This window comes from Vipera berus (assembly GCF_964194415.1).
Source record: "Vipera berus genome assembly, chromosome: 1".
In the NCBI taxonomy this organism is placed as follows: domain Eukaryota; kingdom Metazoa; phylum Chordata; class Lepidosauria; order Squamata; family Viperidae; genus Vipera; species Vipera berus.
In genome coordinates, this window is record NC_138202.1 from 169,967,115 (window position 1) to 169,984,563 (window position 17,449).

A 17,449-nucleotide genomic window follows, 5' to 3' on the forward strand; every position below is an offset into this window, starting at 1 on the left:
CAGCTTCTGCCAACCTAGCAGTTCGAAAGCACGTAAAAATGCAAGTAGAAAAATAGGGACCACTGCGGTGGGAAGGTAACAGCATTCCGTGCGCCTTTGGTGTCTAGTCATGCCGGCCACATGACCACGGAGACGTCCTCGGACAAGCGCTGGCTCTTCGGCTTTGAAACAGAGATGAGCACCAGCCCCTAGAGTCGGAAACGACTAGCATGCATGTGCGGGGGAACCTTTACCTTTACCTTTAATGGCATTCAAAATACAGCAATAGTTATTACTTTGAGTTTGGAATTCCATTTGCATTGTAGCATGTGTAAGTTCACAGGCAATTTTTATGTTTTGGCCCTTGGTTTGAGGTTGGGCTGGGAAAAAGATTGGCCCTGTACAGTTAAAATGTTTAGTCCATTACTCATTTTTCTAACACTTACAGCAAAGCTTGGACCTAAGTAATTATTGCCATAGCAGTTTGGAAACCATCCTGCCTAAGATAGAAAGAAGGTTGGATTGCTAGAGTTGAACTAAACCAGGAGAAGCTGGATTGTAGAAATGCTGCTATAGTAACTCAGTAACTAATAGAACCTCAGGAATTCTAGATTAATATGAAAGTTCCTGTATGGCTAATTAACACAATCTGCATCCTGTTATGAATGACTTGGGGGTCTTTCTTCCCTTCCACCAAATTAAATAAATTATTCACTGTGGTTTGAAATTGAAAAGTATGTGGCATGATAATGTCAGGTTGAGAGAGATCTCTGAAAACCAGCAAGTGCTAATTGATAAATAAAAATAATGCTAGAATGTTTTATTTCATTGGTAATTTAATACATACTATATGTTGCTTAAACAATTAGCATTCCTTTGGACCACTGGACTATGAGAGTCTTCAGCACGAACTTGCATTAAAAGAGACTGTGTGGAAAAAAGTGTCACCCGAATCAAACGAGGACATCTCCACAACTGTAGTGTATAGAATGGAAGGTCGGGGAGAACAAAACTAGTGCATTGGGCTCTGGTTTCAGAGAGTTTGGTTTCATTTTTAAACACACTCCAATTTACACAGTTCCAAATATTTTAGGTTTATTATTTTGATTTCAGTGGGTTGTAAATATGCTTGAGATACCCAAAATTGGTATACCAATAATTTTATACTAATTGCTTTAATAATTGTTTTTCAGAAAGCAATCTGAAACAAAACTTAAATATGTGCTATTTAAACTTGTATCATGCTTAAGGAATGAATTGCAAAATGGGAATTTTAAAGTGTGCTGTACAAGTGAGAAATATTGCAATACAATCAAGATGCAGATAGCATAATTGTTAACCAAGAACATGAGAGCCAAAGATATCGGAAAATTTAAGTCCTGGGTCATAAATAGTTATTTCTTTTATTGTTAATATATTCTAAAGATTACCCTTTGCTTTTTTCATGAATAGTGTAAAAACTTGATCCCATTTATTCCAATTAAGTGCAGTTAATTTCAGTGTAACCAAATGTAAATGAAATTAACTGTTCATGTACTGTTTTGCAACACTGACAAAACAATTCACAATTTTTATATAGAGCATATTGGTAGACAGAAACTTATTTAAGTTTGTGTAAAAATATTAGTATGTTACTATATAAGGTAAAAAGGTCATGTTGGATTAGCCTGGCTGAGGAATTCTGGTAATTGAAATCCACAAGTCATAAAAAGGCCAAGTTTGAAGACCCCTGGGTAAGGGTATGCTCAGGATCCACTGCAAAAAAAAACCCCAATTAATTTATGTTAAATTTATATGCCACCCACCTCTCCATGAGACAGAATTTTAATACAGTTGCTTCTGTGTTAGAAACCTATTGTGCTGTTGAAGGATAGATTTCCTGTCAGCCAGGCAAAATATGAATTACTGTGTCAAACCTTCATTCCAGACAATTTGAGAGAAGAATCATAAATTTAGTAGACTAGAAAAGAGATTTTTTTCCCCCACTTCCTAGCATTTTCTTGCAAATGCAGGGATTGCGTTCCCCCCCCCTTTCCCGGTTTTTGCACCAGCCAAGTATTGATACATTTGGTCATGACAGAGTTGACCAGCTGGCTTGTCACTTGATCCTGATGTGGGCTGAGAGAGAATGAATGGCTCAAAGTCATACAGCCTTATGTTTTCATGCCCAAGCCAGGACTAGCACTCATAGTCTCCTGGTTTCCAGTCTGGTGCCTTAACCTCTAGACTATGCTGACTCAGGAATTCTGGGAGTTGAAGTCCATGAGTCATAAAAGAGCTGAGGTTGCCTACCCCTGCTCTAGACCAAACTGGATCTCAGTTGGCTAGAAAACAAGTAACACTCAATATAGATAATACTGTGTTATAGACATAATGCTGTGTTATATGAGTAAATATTCAATATACTTATATAAGTTGTATCTATTCTCATGTCAGGTTCTTTCTATATTTCCTGATAAGGCTTTATTCAACAACATTTTCTTCTACAAATGAAAACCACCTGTACTCAAGTTCAGTATATTTACTGGCTTTTTAAAAAAATCAACATTGAAGGACCAAAATATTAGAATGTTCTAAGCCAGAAGTGGGGAATCTGTGAATCCTTTAGGTGTTGCTGAATTATAACTTCACCATCCCTTACAGTGGGTAAATGCTGCCCCTGTACATCAGTAACTTGGAGGTAGCAAATTTTCCCAGTTAATAGCATGATAGATTTGGAAGAGATTGAGAAGGATCCTGCAGTGTGCAGTTCCAAGATCCTTGAGAGAAGGCTGTCTGACTTAAGAACTCAGCCTCCATAGGCAGACCATTCCGTTATTGTACAAATCTTATTTTCAGGAATTTTCGCCTTACACTTAAATAAGAGTTGGAAGTGCAACTTCTACCTAGTCTTGATTTTTGTGGCAGTGGACCATCTTCCCTAAAGCAATCTAGAGTCCATTTCTTGCATTGTTACTTTTATCGTTCTCCTCTTAACATGATTGAATGTCTCAGTATCTTGGAAATGTGATGCCCAGATTTGTGCACAGTAGTTGGATTGGGTTCCTACCACTGCAGAGTAGATGAGAATAAGGATGCCATGTGCCTTGGGTGCAATGATTCTTCTAACGTACCCAGACCTATCTTGGTGTATGTAACAGCTTTCTCATGTTCATCCTGTTTTCAATTACCATGCCTAAGCCCTTTTTGATGGGGTTCTTCCAAGCCATGAATCTCCCATTGTGTATGTGTGCTCTGCGTTTTTATTCCCCGAATATAATGGCCTACATTTTTCACTATTGAAGAGTATTTTGTTCATTTCAGCCCAGTCCTCCAGCCTGTCCAGATTTTGCAATCTCCTTCTGTCATCCTGGGTGGTGGCCAATTTATGGCATCTGCAAATTTGATCTACAAGAGGAAAATTTGGGTCAATACCAGCACTAGAATGTGCTCTTGAAGCACTGAGGAATATAGGAAACATAACCGCAGTGCCAAGTTATGTTTAAAGAAGTTATGATTTATCAATCTCTACAACTCATGCTCTTAGAAAAGTGTCTATATTACAATGATTGCAATGTTCAGATTATCATGTTATTGGATTGGAAGTGATTCACACAGATTGATAAAGGTGAAACTGATCTGATTGGTTGATTTTGAATGGTGTCTTCATACTAGTGTAATTTTTGCAGAAAACTGCTTTTAAACAGAATCAAGCTTATACTGACATATTGCTGCCCCCATAAGATTTTTAATTTGTCACTTTTGTATTTTGGCTATGGTAAAATAATTTGTGAGTTCTTGTTTTAAAAGGCGTGGTAATTGGGGGGTGGGGGTGTTTTTAGTATCAAATCATCAGAATGTTATTTCCTGGCCAAAACCAGGAAAAAATAGTAATATAATATGAGGGAGTTTTAAAAAGTGAGAAAATACTAAAACAGTCAAGAATTAATAAAATGTGGACATTACATTGGACTAAGGTGGGCAAATGATTGGGCCATCTGATATTACTAAAATTCTGCTCTTAGATGACCTGATTAAAAGTGACCAATGATGGGAATGGTAATAAAAAATAAGGTTGTTCTATTTTTTTGAAATCAGAAAACCTGTCTGAGTTTAAAGTTAAAGTACTCCATTTTAAGCTTGACAGACTTCCTAAGCCAGTGATGGTGAACCTTCTAGAGACCGAGTGCCCAAAACCTGCCCCTGCCCCCTCGCCCCCACTCTTCCCCCTGCCCCCTGTTCCACCCTGCCTGCCCGCAGGGCCACCCACCGCCTCCATGCCCCACCGCAGATCGCCCAGGTGGCCCAGCAGTGCCATGGCGGCTATGCCCTCCACCCACACCCCACAGCATCATTTGCACATGATGGGGCGTGAGGGCGGAGTCTTGTCCCCACTGCCCGGTTGCCATGTCCTTGGCTGCGCTGCTCTGCTCTGCGCAGGCCGTGCCCAGGGGCAACTCTCTTCCATGGGGCTGCTGGTGAGGAGGGGGCCACAGAGGGAGGCGGGGCTGGGGCAATGGCGTGCATGCCCACAGAGAGGGCTCTGAGTGCTGTCCCTGGCACGTGTGCCATAGGTTCATCACCACTGTTCTAAGCTATTAAAGCAGTCTTTTTCAGACTTGACATTGGGTGTTTTTGAACTCTGAGGAGTTCAGATTTGAAACATTTTACGTATTTCAGTTTAGATTCTTCTAAATTATATCCATCAGAGAAATGGCTACATTCAACATTAAGGGCAAGGCCTCAAAAGTTGACAGAATATTATTGTGTTTAATCTGTAATTAGTACAGCTTAGTGCATTTATGTTCATAGCAGTATCAGTTCTTATTCAAGCATTTATCTTGTTGTATTCTCCATTCTGCCCTTTGACATACTTAATGTTTCATTAAAAAATACAATGTATTTAAACTTTGTTTCATCATCTTTCTATGATTTTTTTCTCCTCAGTTTAAATGATTTGTTATGTGTTCCCATTTTTCATTTCAGTTGTATGTTATTTATGTACTTTGAGCCCATTTAACTTTGTATTATAATAAATTTTTATTTTAAGCAGATTATTTTGCATTTTTGCATTCTTTTTCGTATGCAATCTAAGCCATGATTTGATTCTGAGCAGTGCTTTTTTTGTAAAAGAAAAAGGTGCCGGAACTCACACATGTCATACAACCCGCCTTGCCTACGCTACAAGGTTCCATCCAAAAAAAGGTGCCAGAACTCCGTTCTGAGCATTCTATGAGGAAAAAAACCCTGGTTCTGATAATAAAAAGCAGTCTTCTAATGTTTTGAATAAAAACGAGTGAAGATGAAGGCCTGTTCTGTACCAGCCTGCTACCGGCCCTGCAGCAAAAGCAGGGACAACCCCTTTACAAACGGCAAGAGGCTGGAATAAAGCCTGCCAAATTTATTAACATAAAACAGAGCAAGACAAGACACCAACCATGAAACAGGAGCTATGAAACAGGAACTATCCAAGCGGTTGCCTTCAGCAAACCAGCCCTCCCACACAATCCCCTTAAATACAGTTCAGGGCGTGGCCTCTCTTTGCCTCCTTCCGAGGTGCCCCATTGCCTTCCTCTGTTTACTCCTGATTGACTGCCTCCTGCGTCGGGCGTCCTTGAACAGGGCCAGCTGTGGGTCATCTTCATCCACGCTGTCAGGCTCACACAGCTGGGTCTCCGTCGTGACCAGGTGGGAGGGGCCCAGCTGAGGGCTCTGCGGAGCCTCAAGGCCATCATCAGCAAGCTCTTCAACACCCCCCTCCTCCTCCTCTGAGTCGTCCGACCCAACTGCCGAACCCACAGGCTGACCCTGAATCACAACACGGCCCACTTAGCTTGAATAAATTATAGGTTTGGGATGTTTTATATAACTTGAACTGGTTTTTGTTTTGGCAATGCCCGCTGCCTTCCTTCTCTTGCCACCTTCCATCAGCTTTGGAGGATGGCTTGAGAACACATTTGTTTGGGCCTATAGCACAGCATGTTCTTGCTAGGTGCACAACTCTTCCCCATCCCTGCTACTGCTGCTCTTCCCCAGACATGGGCAGAATGTTTGAAGCATACCTTGTCCAGGCAGAGAAAAATATCCTTGCAGAGGATTAGAGAAGCATAGATTTATACACACACATAGACACACACACACACACACACACTCACACTCACAATGCTTAAGTAAAAATATCTTGCATACAGGTATCTATTCAATTGAACACTTTATACCTAAACCTATATATTGATCTTAGTTCGTATATTTCTGAGACCAAATGCACAAGCATTAGACCATCTTTGTAAGGTATGATTTATCAAAGGCATTTGCATGAGTAGGTAAGAGCTAATCTCACATGGATAAGTTTCTTTTGTTATTAATCAGGTGGTTTCTGACAGCTGAATTTCTTTTTGGCAGTGTGTCCCTTTGTAAAACTTTTTTTTTTAAAGATCTTGTCTGTCTATGTATTATGATTCCTTGACTCAGAATCTTAATACCAAATAGAGTGTTGTTAATGCTTACATTCCTTCGAAACTACTCTAATAGGTTGATGTAATTGCAGTTAAATTTTAATATGACATATTTTCTGAATGAAATAATCTACTCTATAGCTTTCTTATAGCTTTGTCTATTAATTGTGGTTTATGTTCACTTTGGAAAATGGTCTAGAAAAAGGAAATGGGGTGGTAGTGGATGAAAAGAAGATAATATAAACACCTTGTAGCAACTACAGCTTACTTTGTTCATGTCTTGATTCGTACATGTCATTGAGATTACAATCCTGTACCTCCTTATCTAGGAACTTCTATGCAGTTTATAACTAAGAAGGAGGTTATTACTTTAATTATTTATGCTGTGCCAAGTGCAATAGGATTCATTGAGTACTAATTGTATGCCAAGGGACTGGGGTAAAGAAGTAGGGTATAATCAACTAGATCAGCAGCACTGATTTGCAGTGCAGAATTCCATAGATTCCATATTGCTTCCATATGCTGGATTTCTCCTTTTGTACAAATAGTATGAATAGCTGCTTCTTGGAAAATGTTGGGTGTGTATCGCAGAGGTTTTGTAGACATTTTCTTTCCTTCCGATGGTTTTCCTTTGTTGCTACTTTATTTAAAAGACAACTCGTGGATCACAATATTTATTTTTCACAACAATATTCTTACTGAAGACACAGTAGGAAAAATTAGCCCAAACCAGCTTCAAATCATATAACATTCAAGAATATTGGTTTAATTACTGGACACAGATTTATGGCCCATAATACTAGATAATGCTTGCAGCTTATTTTTTATGTTGACATTTACCCCTGGGGATGACATCTGTAAAAGTCCAAAGAATTTTCAGCTATTTTTTAAAAAATGTTTAAAATGTTAAAATATGTTGATTTACTTTCTGTTTCTTTGTGCTTGTTGGTACTATGAAATTTATTTTTATGCCATGCAGTCCAAGTGTACTATCATTTTACAATCGTTTCTTTCTTGAATATTTTTTTCAAGTTTTCTTTAATACACTTCAATTTACACTTGTATGTTGCATATATTTTCCAATTATAAATACTATTTTTGCTTTCAAAAATACCCTTCAAAGTAGTCAGCAAATTGCAAAGTCAAAGTGGTATGTAAAGCCCTGCTTAGGACATTTAAGCAGCATCATAGATACTTGTGTGAATTAGGCATCTTTTTAAATACAAAGAATTTGCATATTAGTACCATAGTCATTGCCTTGAGCTCTCAAGAAAAAAGGGATGTGAATAATTCTAAATAATTAGAGCATCATAACAACAGTTTTCTTTCAATACAAAGTAGAAAATCATTTTTGAATAAGAAATTAATAGAATTATATTTGGAGTTAATTTATCATATCTTTAGTGCCTATAAAATGTGTTTGTTAACTTGAACAATTCTACCATATTATAAGACAACTAAAGGAGTTCATTCGTTTTTCTTTTCTTGGGGAATAATAGATTCTTGCAACACAGAATAAATTGTTAAATCTAATATTTCATATTCAGTTAGACATTTCACCTGTTTCAGTAGAGATATGTGGATGGTCATGTCTGGATATTGCTTGCCCAATTTATCTCTTAAGTGTTTAAGGTACATGCTGGTACATTAATTTGATTCTTGCTTAAATTGCCAACAGCAATATATATATCTAGATATCTTTCTTTATTAAAAGTTTTAAGAGAAAAGATAAAAATTAACAAGAGTTAGTGTTTAGAATAAAGAAAGGAGAAAAAGACCAAGACAAGAGTGCAGAGAAAGAAAGATTTTCTGATTTTCTTTTACAGCAGTTATAAATGTAAATTTAACACATTACATTTTTCTATATATTATTTCTAATCATGAAAAACGTAATTTCATTTTTTTTGTTTCACACAAAAAGTAAGGAGTTTCCAGTCAACTTATTAAAATTAGACAGTGTTTTGTCTCTAATCAAAGCTGTCAATTTGGCCATCTCATAATCATGGAGAGAAGCAACCTAGAACTAAGGAGAAACTTCCTGACAGTTAGAACAATTAACCAGTGGAACAACCTGCCTCCAGAAGCTGTGAATGCCCCAACACTGGAAGTTTTTAAGAACAGACTGGACAGCCATTTGTCTGAAATGGTATAGGGTTTCCTGCCTGAGCACGGGGTTGGACTAGTTGACCTCCAAGGTCCCTTCCAACTTTACTATTATGATTATGATTTTCACCATCCATTCCTCCACTGTGGGTAAAGTTGAATCTTTGTGAATATAATAATCTGCATTACTACCTGTCCAGGGCCACATGCAGGCCACAGGTTGAACATACCTGGTTTAGTCCGTTTTATCATACATTCTTTCATTTGTTCTTTTTCTGTTTCAAAGTTCAATAGAAGTTTATACATTTTATTAATAACATGTTCATTGTTTGTACACATTTCTGTTTCAAATTCAGTCTTACTATATCATCTTACTATATCATCTTGGCACTAACGATCTGTCCCAAAAAGATGTACTCTCTGTGCAGAATGATTTCCAGAGCTTGGGGCAGGAACTTAGCAGAATAGGCTGTAGGCTTACTTTTTCAGAGGTTTTACCAGTGTATAAGGAGCAAAATGGAAAAGGCCAGCGTATAGCAGAATTTAATATGTGGCTAAAGGAGTGGTGTAAAGGAGAAGGCTTTGGTTATATTAGTCACGATGTCTGTAGCTGGTCCAATGAAAAAATGTATAAAAGAGATGGTCTGCATCCATCCAAGAAAGGGACTGAGTTACTTGGCAATAAAATCACAGCTTTTTTGGAGGAACATTTAAACTAAATAATGGGGATAGTGAGTTAATTGATACAGAACATCACTGTTCCCGGCAATCTAAGAAAATAGGGGAAGCCAGGCACCACACAAGTTATGCAGCAAGTAAACACAAGCTCAGTCACAAAGGACTCAAATGTCTATACACTAATGCACAGAGTATGAACAGTAAGCAGGGTGAACTAGAAATTCAGGTACATGAGGGCAGATATGATATTGTTGCCATTACAGAAACATGGTGGGACGAAACCTACCAATGGAACACACAGCTAGAGGGATTTAAACTATTTAAAAGAAACAGACTAAACAAAAGAGGAGGTGGAGTTGCTCTCTATATAAGAAATAACTTTATCTCTACAGAAATAGAGCACAACAATGACGAAAACTGTAAACTTGAATGCATTTGGGTCAATATAAAAGGGAAAAATGACATTGCCATAGGTGTATACTATAGGCTGCCCAACCAAGCAGAGGAAATAGATGAACTTTTTGCTAGTCAGCTAACTAAGGTATGTAAGAAGCACATCACGATAGTAATGGGGGACTTTAATTACCCTGATATGAACTGGGAGACAAACTCTGCACCAAGTGGAAGATCAAACAGATTCCTGTCAAACCTAGCAGACAACTTTCTCTTCCAAAAAGTTGAGAAGGGAACTAGGGGATTAGCCATATTGGATTTAATTCTCACAAACAGAGATGAAATGATAGAAGGTGTCGAAGCCACAGGAACCCTGGGGGGAAGTGATCATGCAATATTGGAATTCAACATTCTGGAGGCACAAGCAATAGAATACAGCCAAACTAGAGTCTTGGACTTTAAAAGAGCTAATTTCAATAAACTTAGAGAGACCATGGGAAGAATTCCATGGATGAGAATCCTAAAGGGGAAAACAACTCAAGAAGCTTGGGAAATTTTGAAAAGTGAGATAATAAAGGCCCAGTCTAGTACAATACCAACAAAGAAGAAAAATAACAGCTCTCAAAAGAAACCAGCATGGCTGCATAAAGAACTCTCTGATAAATTGAAAGATAAAAAGGACAAGTATAAGAAGTGGAAAAAGGGGCACATAACTAAGTCAGAATATCAGCAAATAGCCCGTGTATGCAAAGATGAAGTGAGGAAAGCTAAGGCTCAAAATGAACTAAGGCTTGCGACCAAAGTCAAAAATAACAAAAAATGCTTCTTTCAACATATAAAAAACAAGAAAAAAGTTAAGGAAATGATTGGTCCATTAGTGGGGGAAAGTGGCAAGAAGGTGACAAGCAATAGGGAGAAAGCAGAACTATTTAACTCGTTTTTTGCATCTGTCTTTACACAAAGGGAAAAAACAGTCCAACCTACCAAAACCAGTGCCATAAAAAACAGAATAGAAATACAAGTTAAGATGGGCAAAAAAATGGTAAGTGAGCACCTGCCCAGCCTAGACGGGTTCAAATCACCAGGGCCAGATGGATTACATCCCAAAGTTCTCAAGGAACTGGCAGACGTGATCTCAGAACCACTGAACTATATTTTTCATAGATCCTGGAGCACTGGGGAACTACCAGAGGACTGGAAGAGAGCTGATGTAGTTCCCATCTTCAAAAAAGGGAAAAAAATAGATCCAGGAAACTACAGACCTATCAGCCTGACCTCAATACCTGGGAAGATTCTGGAAAAGATAATGAAACAACAAATCAGCGAACACCTTGATGCAAACAAAGTCATCACTAAAAGTCAACATGGGTTTGTCAAAAACAGATCATGCCAGACAAATCTTATTACATTCTTTGACCAAGTGACAAAATTAGTGGACCAGAGGAATGCTGTGGAAATAATTTACTTGGACTTCAGTAAGGCATTTGATAAAGTAGATCACAACCTACTACTTGATAAGATAGAAAAATGTGGGTTAGACAGAATCACCACCAGATGGATTCGTAGCTGGCTGACAGGCCGTACTCAGCGTGTGGTCCTCAATGGAACTGCATCTACATGGAAGGAAGTGTGTAGTGTGGTGCCCCAGGGCTCTGTTCTGGGCCCAGTGCTCTTCAATATCTTCATTAACGACTTGGATGAGGGGATAGATGGGGAACTCATCAAATTTGCAGACTACACCAAGCTAGCAGGAATAGCCAATACTCCAGAAGATAGGTTTAAAATACAGGAGGATCTGGACAGACTCGAACACTGGGCACTATCTAACAAAATGAAATTCAATGGTGAAAAAAGTAAGGTTCTACATTTAGGCAGGAAAAATCAAATGCACAGGTATAGTATAGGTGGTACCTTGCTCAATAGTAGTAACTGTGAGAGGGATCTCGGAGTCCTAGTAGACAATCACTTCAATATGAGCCAGCAGTGTGCTGCAGCTGCCAAAAAAGCCAACACAGTGCTAGGCTGCATTAACAGAGGGATAGAATCAAGATCAAGTGAAGTACTAATACCACTTTACAATGCTTTGGTAAGGCTACACCTGGAATACTGCATCCAGTTTTGGTCACCACGATGTAAAAAAGATGTCGAGACTCTAGAAAGGGTACAGAGAAGAGCAACAAAGATGATTAGGGGGCTGGAGGCCAAAACATATAGGGAACGGTTGCTGGAATTGGGTATGTGTAGTTTAACGAAGAGAAGGGTGAAGGGTGGCATGATAGCAGTGTTCCAATATCTCAGGGGCTGCCACAAAGAAGAGGGAGTCAAGCTATTCTCCAAAGCACCTGAAAGCAGGACAAGAAGCAACGGATGGAAACTAGTCAAGGAGAGAAGCAGCCTAGAACTAAGGAGAAATTTCCTGACAGTTAGAACAATTAACCAGTGGAACAACCTGCCTCCAGAGGTGGTGAATGCTCCAACACTGGAAGTTTTTAAGAAGAGACTGGACAGCCATTTGCCTGAAATGGTATAAGGTTTCCTGCCTGAGCAGGGGGTTGGACTAGATGACCTCCAAGGTCCCTTCCAACTTATTATTATTATTATTATTATTATTATTATTATTATTATTATTATTATTATTATTATTATTATTATTATTATTATTATTTATATCCAAAACCAAGTTCTTTTATCTACTTTAAATCTTTCTAATTACTGTACATAAGAAAACAGTTGACATATATATTCTTCTACCATGTTTCCCTGAAAGTAAGGTCTTCCCCCAAAATAAGCCGTAGCTTGAATTTTGGGGGTGGCCCTAATATAAGCCCTACCCCAAAAATAAGCCCTAGTTTGGGGGCGAGGCACACACCTAAAAATCAAGCTGGAGTGGGGGTGTGGAGCTACCCCGCACGACCTGCACCCACTTACCTTGCAGCCAGGCCTCTCCTCGCTGGCCCACTTCTTCTGAGGCGTCTTCTGCAGCCAGGCCTGCATTTCTCAGTCACAGGCCTTTCCGGAAGACCTCTGCAGCCGAGAACCGAGCTAGGGATTGACTCCTTAGCTCAGTTCTTGGCTGCAGCGGCCTTCCAGAAAGTTCTGACTACAAAATGCAGGCTGGAATGCAGCTGCAGAATGAAGCTGCTCCTTTGGTCAGAAGAGGTGAGTATAAATTCAAGATTTTGGTCTAAGAAGTTTGATAGATTTTTTTTATATGTCTTTCTATATGAAGTATTTTAAATCACAGCTATCCTTCCAGATTTCCATAAAATTTAATGCCAAAACTATGTAAAGTAATGGCTTTGCCTTTGTTAGTATGTTAGTATGTTCAGCAACTTTGTTACTTAGTCACCCACTAATATGAAAAAAACTGGTTGCCCTATTTGGTACCACAAAATAATTATACATTTTCCCTTCAGCTAAAGCAGGAGTACCCAACCAAGAGTCCTTGCACCCCCTGGGGGTGCAAGACGATATTCCAGGGGATGTGAAAACTTGAGTTTTCAAAATTACAGTGTATATGCATAATTCATTGCTGTTATTTGGAACTTTTGTAAGGGGTGCGAGAATATATCAGAAGCATTCTAGGGGTAAAGGGTATAGAAAATGTTGGGAGCCGCTGAGCTAAAGGGACACTTTTTCTTATGCTGCAGACCTATATAAAAGCATAGCATATATTGCTCATTTACATACATTATTTTCAGGATATTCTTGCATATTTACATGGAGTAATTCTTCAGAGCACTCTTTAGGCCAGGGGTCTTCAAACTCGGCCCTTTTATGACTCATGGACTTCAATTCCCAGAATTCCTCAGCCAGTGTGCCTGGCTGAGGAATTCTGGGAGTTGAAGTCCATGAGTCATAAAAGGGCCGAGTTTGAAGACCTCTGCTTTAGGTATACAAAAATTGGAATTGATCAACACTTGAGTGCTCTGGAGAGACCCTGCTGAGCTATTCAGGGAATAAGCTCTTCCTGAAGATGTTCACAAAGGAAATACAAATGTCGGGAAGAAAAATCTTTGAACAACTATGCATGCATTAGGACTGTTGGCAACAGAATAACAATCATTTAAATGGTGTTATATACAAATGTCTGGGGAAGAAAAATCTTTGAACAACTATGCATGCATTAGGACTGTTTGCAACACAATAACAGTCATTTGAATGGTGTTATTTGAACTATGGCATAAGCCATAGTTAATTGTGCATTGTTGTTAGTTGCGAAGTTGTGTCCGACCCATCACCCGACCCCATGGACAACGTTCCTCCAGACCTTCCTGTCCTCTACCATCTTCTGGAGTCCATTTAAGCTCACGCCTACTGCTTCAGTGACTCCATCCAGCCACCTCGTTCTCTGTCGTCCCCTTCTTCTCTTGCCCTCAACCTTTCCCAGCATTAGGCTCTTCTCCAGTGAGTCCTTTTGTGCATATATAATATAATTGTGCATACACACACATAAACACTCACTGAACATTTATGAAGTTTATTAAAACACTGGAATCTCTACAATATACAGTAAGGTGAAAAAAAAGGTAAAAGCAAACTTATTAAACTAAAGGAAACAAATTAAGAATTTGTTTTTAAAAAGTCTGTTCTTGCCTTTTTAAAAGACAAGTTATAATCTCAACCAGAGAGTATGGTCAACTAATCAAGACGGTGGCCACCATAGTGCAATTGAAGCTCCAGCCATTTTTTTTAAAACATGCACTGTAGCTTTCCTCTTGACATATTTAGTACACTCCGTGGACACCTACACCCTCACCTTGGTAAAGCATATGTTCCAAAAAATTCAAGCTAAAAAAGGAATCTCATCCCTAAGTTGGGAGATGAATTAATACAGGAGAACCTCCTCAGATAACCTCAAACAGCAGGGAGTGTGACGGGGGGGAGGGGGGACTCTAACTGATAGACAATATTTGTAAGACAAATACATGTAATCTTAGCATTTATTCACCTACTCTATGTGAAATAGAGAAAAGATTTTGGCAGCTATGAGAGAGAAAACATCCTATATTTGTTTGGCTCACATCTAATATTATTACGCTAGCAAAATTAAGAGGGATGATAAATATAAATGATTTCCAGATTTTATTGTTATTCATTCCCAGACTTAGAGGCCATCTAGAAGACTCTGGGTGGGTTGCAAATAAAAAGGACATTCAGAGGTACAATAAAAAAAGAATCTGGCTGACCAGAAAAATAGTCCACTGGTCTGTTCAACAGATATAATAAACAATGAAAAAGACCCCACACTCCCACAACCTACCCTAACAAGGCCTGGGAGAAGAACATCGCAAGGATGTCAGTTATCAAATGTATTTCCAGGCAGATCTGCAGAAACTAATGGCTGTAAAAAAAAAGTCATGCTTAGAGGTCTCAGTTGTTGGGAGGCTGATTTTACCAATATTGACTTGAAAATACCTTGATAAAAAATATAGACAAAAATATTGACATGCTTTGTCATTTTTGCTCATCAAGAGATAATATCTCTTCCTGACCATCTGACAAATGTGAAACAGAGAACTTTAAGTGAATAATGGGATTAAGGAAAAGAAAGTTACACACAGCTATTTCAGGACTCTGAAAAGGAAAGCTCATTCTTCTTGTCACGCACTTGTTCTGATGGTCCTTCATATTAAATTAGTTAATTGTGTGAGGGCTACGCTATGGTAATCTACTGCTTAAATCTTTTGAAATTATTTTAGCATCTTTCAACCTGTAATAAACTTGTGTTTAGTAAAAGAGAGAAAGGCGTTACAAATAGTCCTTGCTTAACAACCACATTTGGGACAGGCAACTCCATTGCTAAGCAATATGGTCATCAAGCAACACATGACATGACCGTGACTTGCCATATTACTGCCAGCTTTTCTACTGACTCCTTGTTGGGAAGCTGGCTGTGAAGAATGCAAATGGTAATCGTGCTCATAGGACACTGTGAGAATCATACATGTCCGCTGGTTGCAAAGCACGCAAATCTCAATAATGTGACTGGGGGGTGAGGGAACTACAATGACCATAAGTGTGATGACCAACTGTAAAATTAGTTCTTCAATGCCATTATAAATCTTAATGAGGCAGTTGTTAGGTGATATTACCTATATTTATCTTGGGTAATAAACTAAAGATTTTCTTTCTAAAAATTGCATCCAAGATCCCTGTCCTAGAGAAGTTTGATGATGGACTACATTTGTCTTATCCTTTATAAGTTAACAGCTTGATTTAAAGAGTCACAACATAATACATACTTGGATAAAGAGCAATAATTTCCAAGGAGGGAGGAGAAGCCTTGAAGTAGCCTGGGTCCAAGCTTTATAGGGTTTTAAAGGTAATCTACATTTTATTTCATCCAAACAGCAACACAGTACTTTTAAGATTATTAAAATATCTTGAGTTCTTCAAGAGATCATTCTATAGCAACCGGGTTTTTAGAAAAGGAATAAATTATATCTTTCTGGAACTGTAGCTTCCCAGCGAGCACCTCTGAATCTAATTTCAATTTTATCTCCTCCATTATTGACTCAAAATAAGTGGGTATTCAGGGAGGCACATGACAGAGAAATAAATTGGGTTCTCTTCCACATATTGACAACACCTTGCTCTAATCTTCTGATTTTCTTGTAGAAACATAAGTACCATTTGAGAGAAAATGAAAATGACAACATCTTAATGCCTGTTTAAAAGCAAACTCCACCCTGAAAGATAGAAATGGAATCACTCTAAGCAATACTTCTTATTTTGAAATCTTGGTCAATGACATTGAAAGCTGTTGAGAAAATCAGAGTTACCACCTCCTCTGTAGATACCCAGACAATCCACCAGGTCAGCCAAGAATACTTCAGTCCTGAAACCCACAGAGTCATTTTGAAATAGATCAAGATAATCTGCCTTTTTCAGTCCTGCTCACAAGACTAACTAACCCTCTTGTCGCTTTACTTAGCCATGGATATTTAGATGTTAGGCATTAGGTTATTATGTCCTGGCTCTGAAATATCCAGTGTAACTGGTATAGAAGAGAACTAACTATTGCCTCCTTAAGTGTGCCTTCTCTTGCTTTCTGTTAGGGAGGTGTTTATAATATTATCCAATACATCTGTAGTAATTCCCTAGTAAGCTACAAGTCAGGTTAGAATCCTACAGGACAAGTAATCAAAAGTGCTGTTCTGTCCTTACCTCACCGTATTTGAATCCAATGCAACTATAAAAGACTTGTGAGGTAGCCCTTGAATTAATCATTCATTGGTGGCATTCAGACAGGCTCAAGATAGTGAGGGTACCAGTCAATCAGATCACAATCGGCACCAACTCACAGACCATAAGGCTGTGGAAGCAAAATACAGGGAAAAAAGCTTGGTGCACATTCTAATGTGAGATTCCCCAAAATGGTCAATTTTGGGACTACAAGGGTTAATGGGACTATCCAAGTGGTCAATTATTGTCATTGTTGTTGGTGGCACTACTGGTTAAACTAGTATTTATTAAATTATTTTCATGTAAATGGGGGTTGATGAACAATCTGAAACTTGATGAAGGGATTGATAAACTGAAAAAAATGGGAATCCCTGTTCTAATAGCATATACCTTCAGAAATCTTTTTGTAAGCCTTGCTGTTCCATCTCCTGAAGCTCATGGGGCCATCTTTAACTCAGGTCAGAGAAGGTGCTTAGAAACAATAGAGTAGCAAATCCTTTAAAAATCCTCCACTTTCATTTATCAACCAGGGCAACTTTACCATAGCTGTCCTGCCTGCTTTTCTACCTGGTAATTCACTGGTAAAGAGCCTTGGTGGAGCAGTGGGCTAATGCCTCCTTAAGTAACACCAGCTGCCTGCAATTAGTGCAGGTTCGCGTCCCACCAGGCTCAAG

At 38.7% G+C, this 17,449-nt stretch overlaps 1 protein-coding gene across 4 annotated transcripts in view; it reads left to right on the top strand.

Annotated features, from left to right (window-relative positions):
* GLS (glutaminase) overlaps nt 1-17,449 on the top strand; it is a 348,826-nt gene that overhangs the window by 50,582 nt on the left and 280,795 nt on the right. For 2 of the 4 annotated variants that reach the window (XR_014025746.1, XR_014025747.1), the window contains exon 15: nt 849-2,169. The exons of 1 other annotated variant lie outside the window; for it this stretch is intronic. Coding sequence is in view for 1 of the 3 variants with exons in the window: in XM_081322317.1 (XP_081178443.1) it covers nt 3,283-3,402 (120 nt within the window). In the remaining 2 variants the exon portion in view is untranslated. Of the gene's footprint in view, nt 1-848; nt 2,170-3,282; nt 5,013-17,449 lie in introns of those variants that run through there. One more of the 4 variants, XM_081322317.1, reaches the window with a different exon arrangement.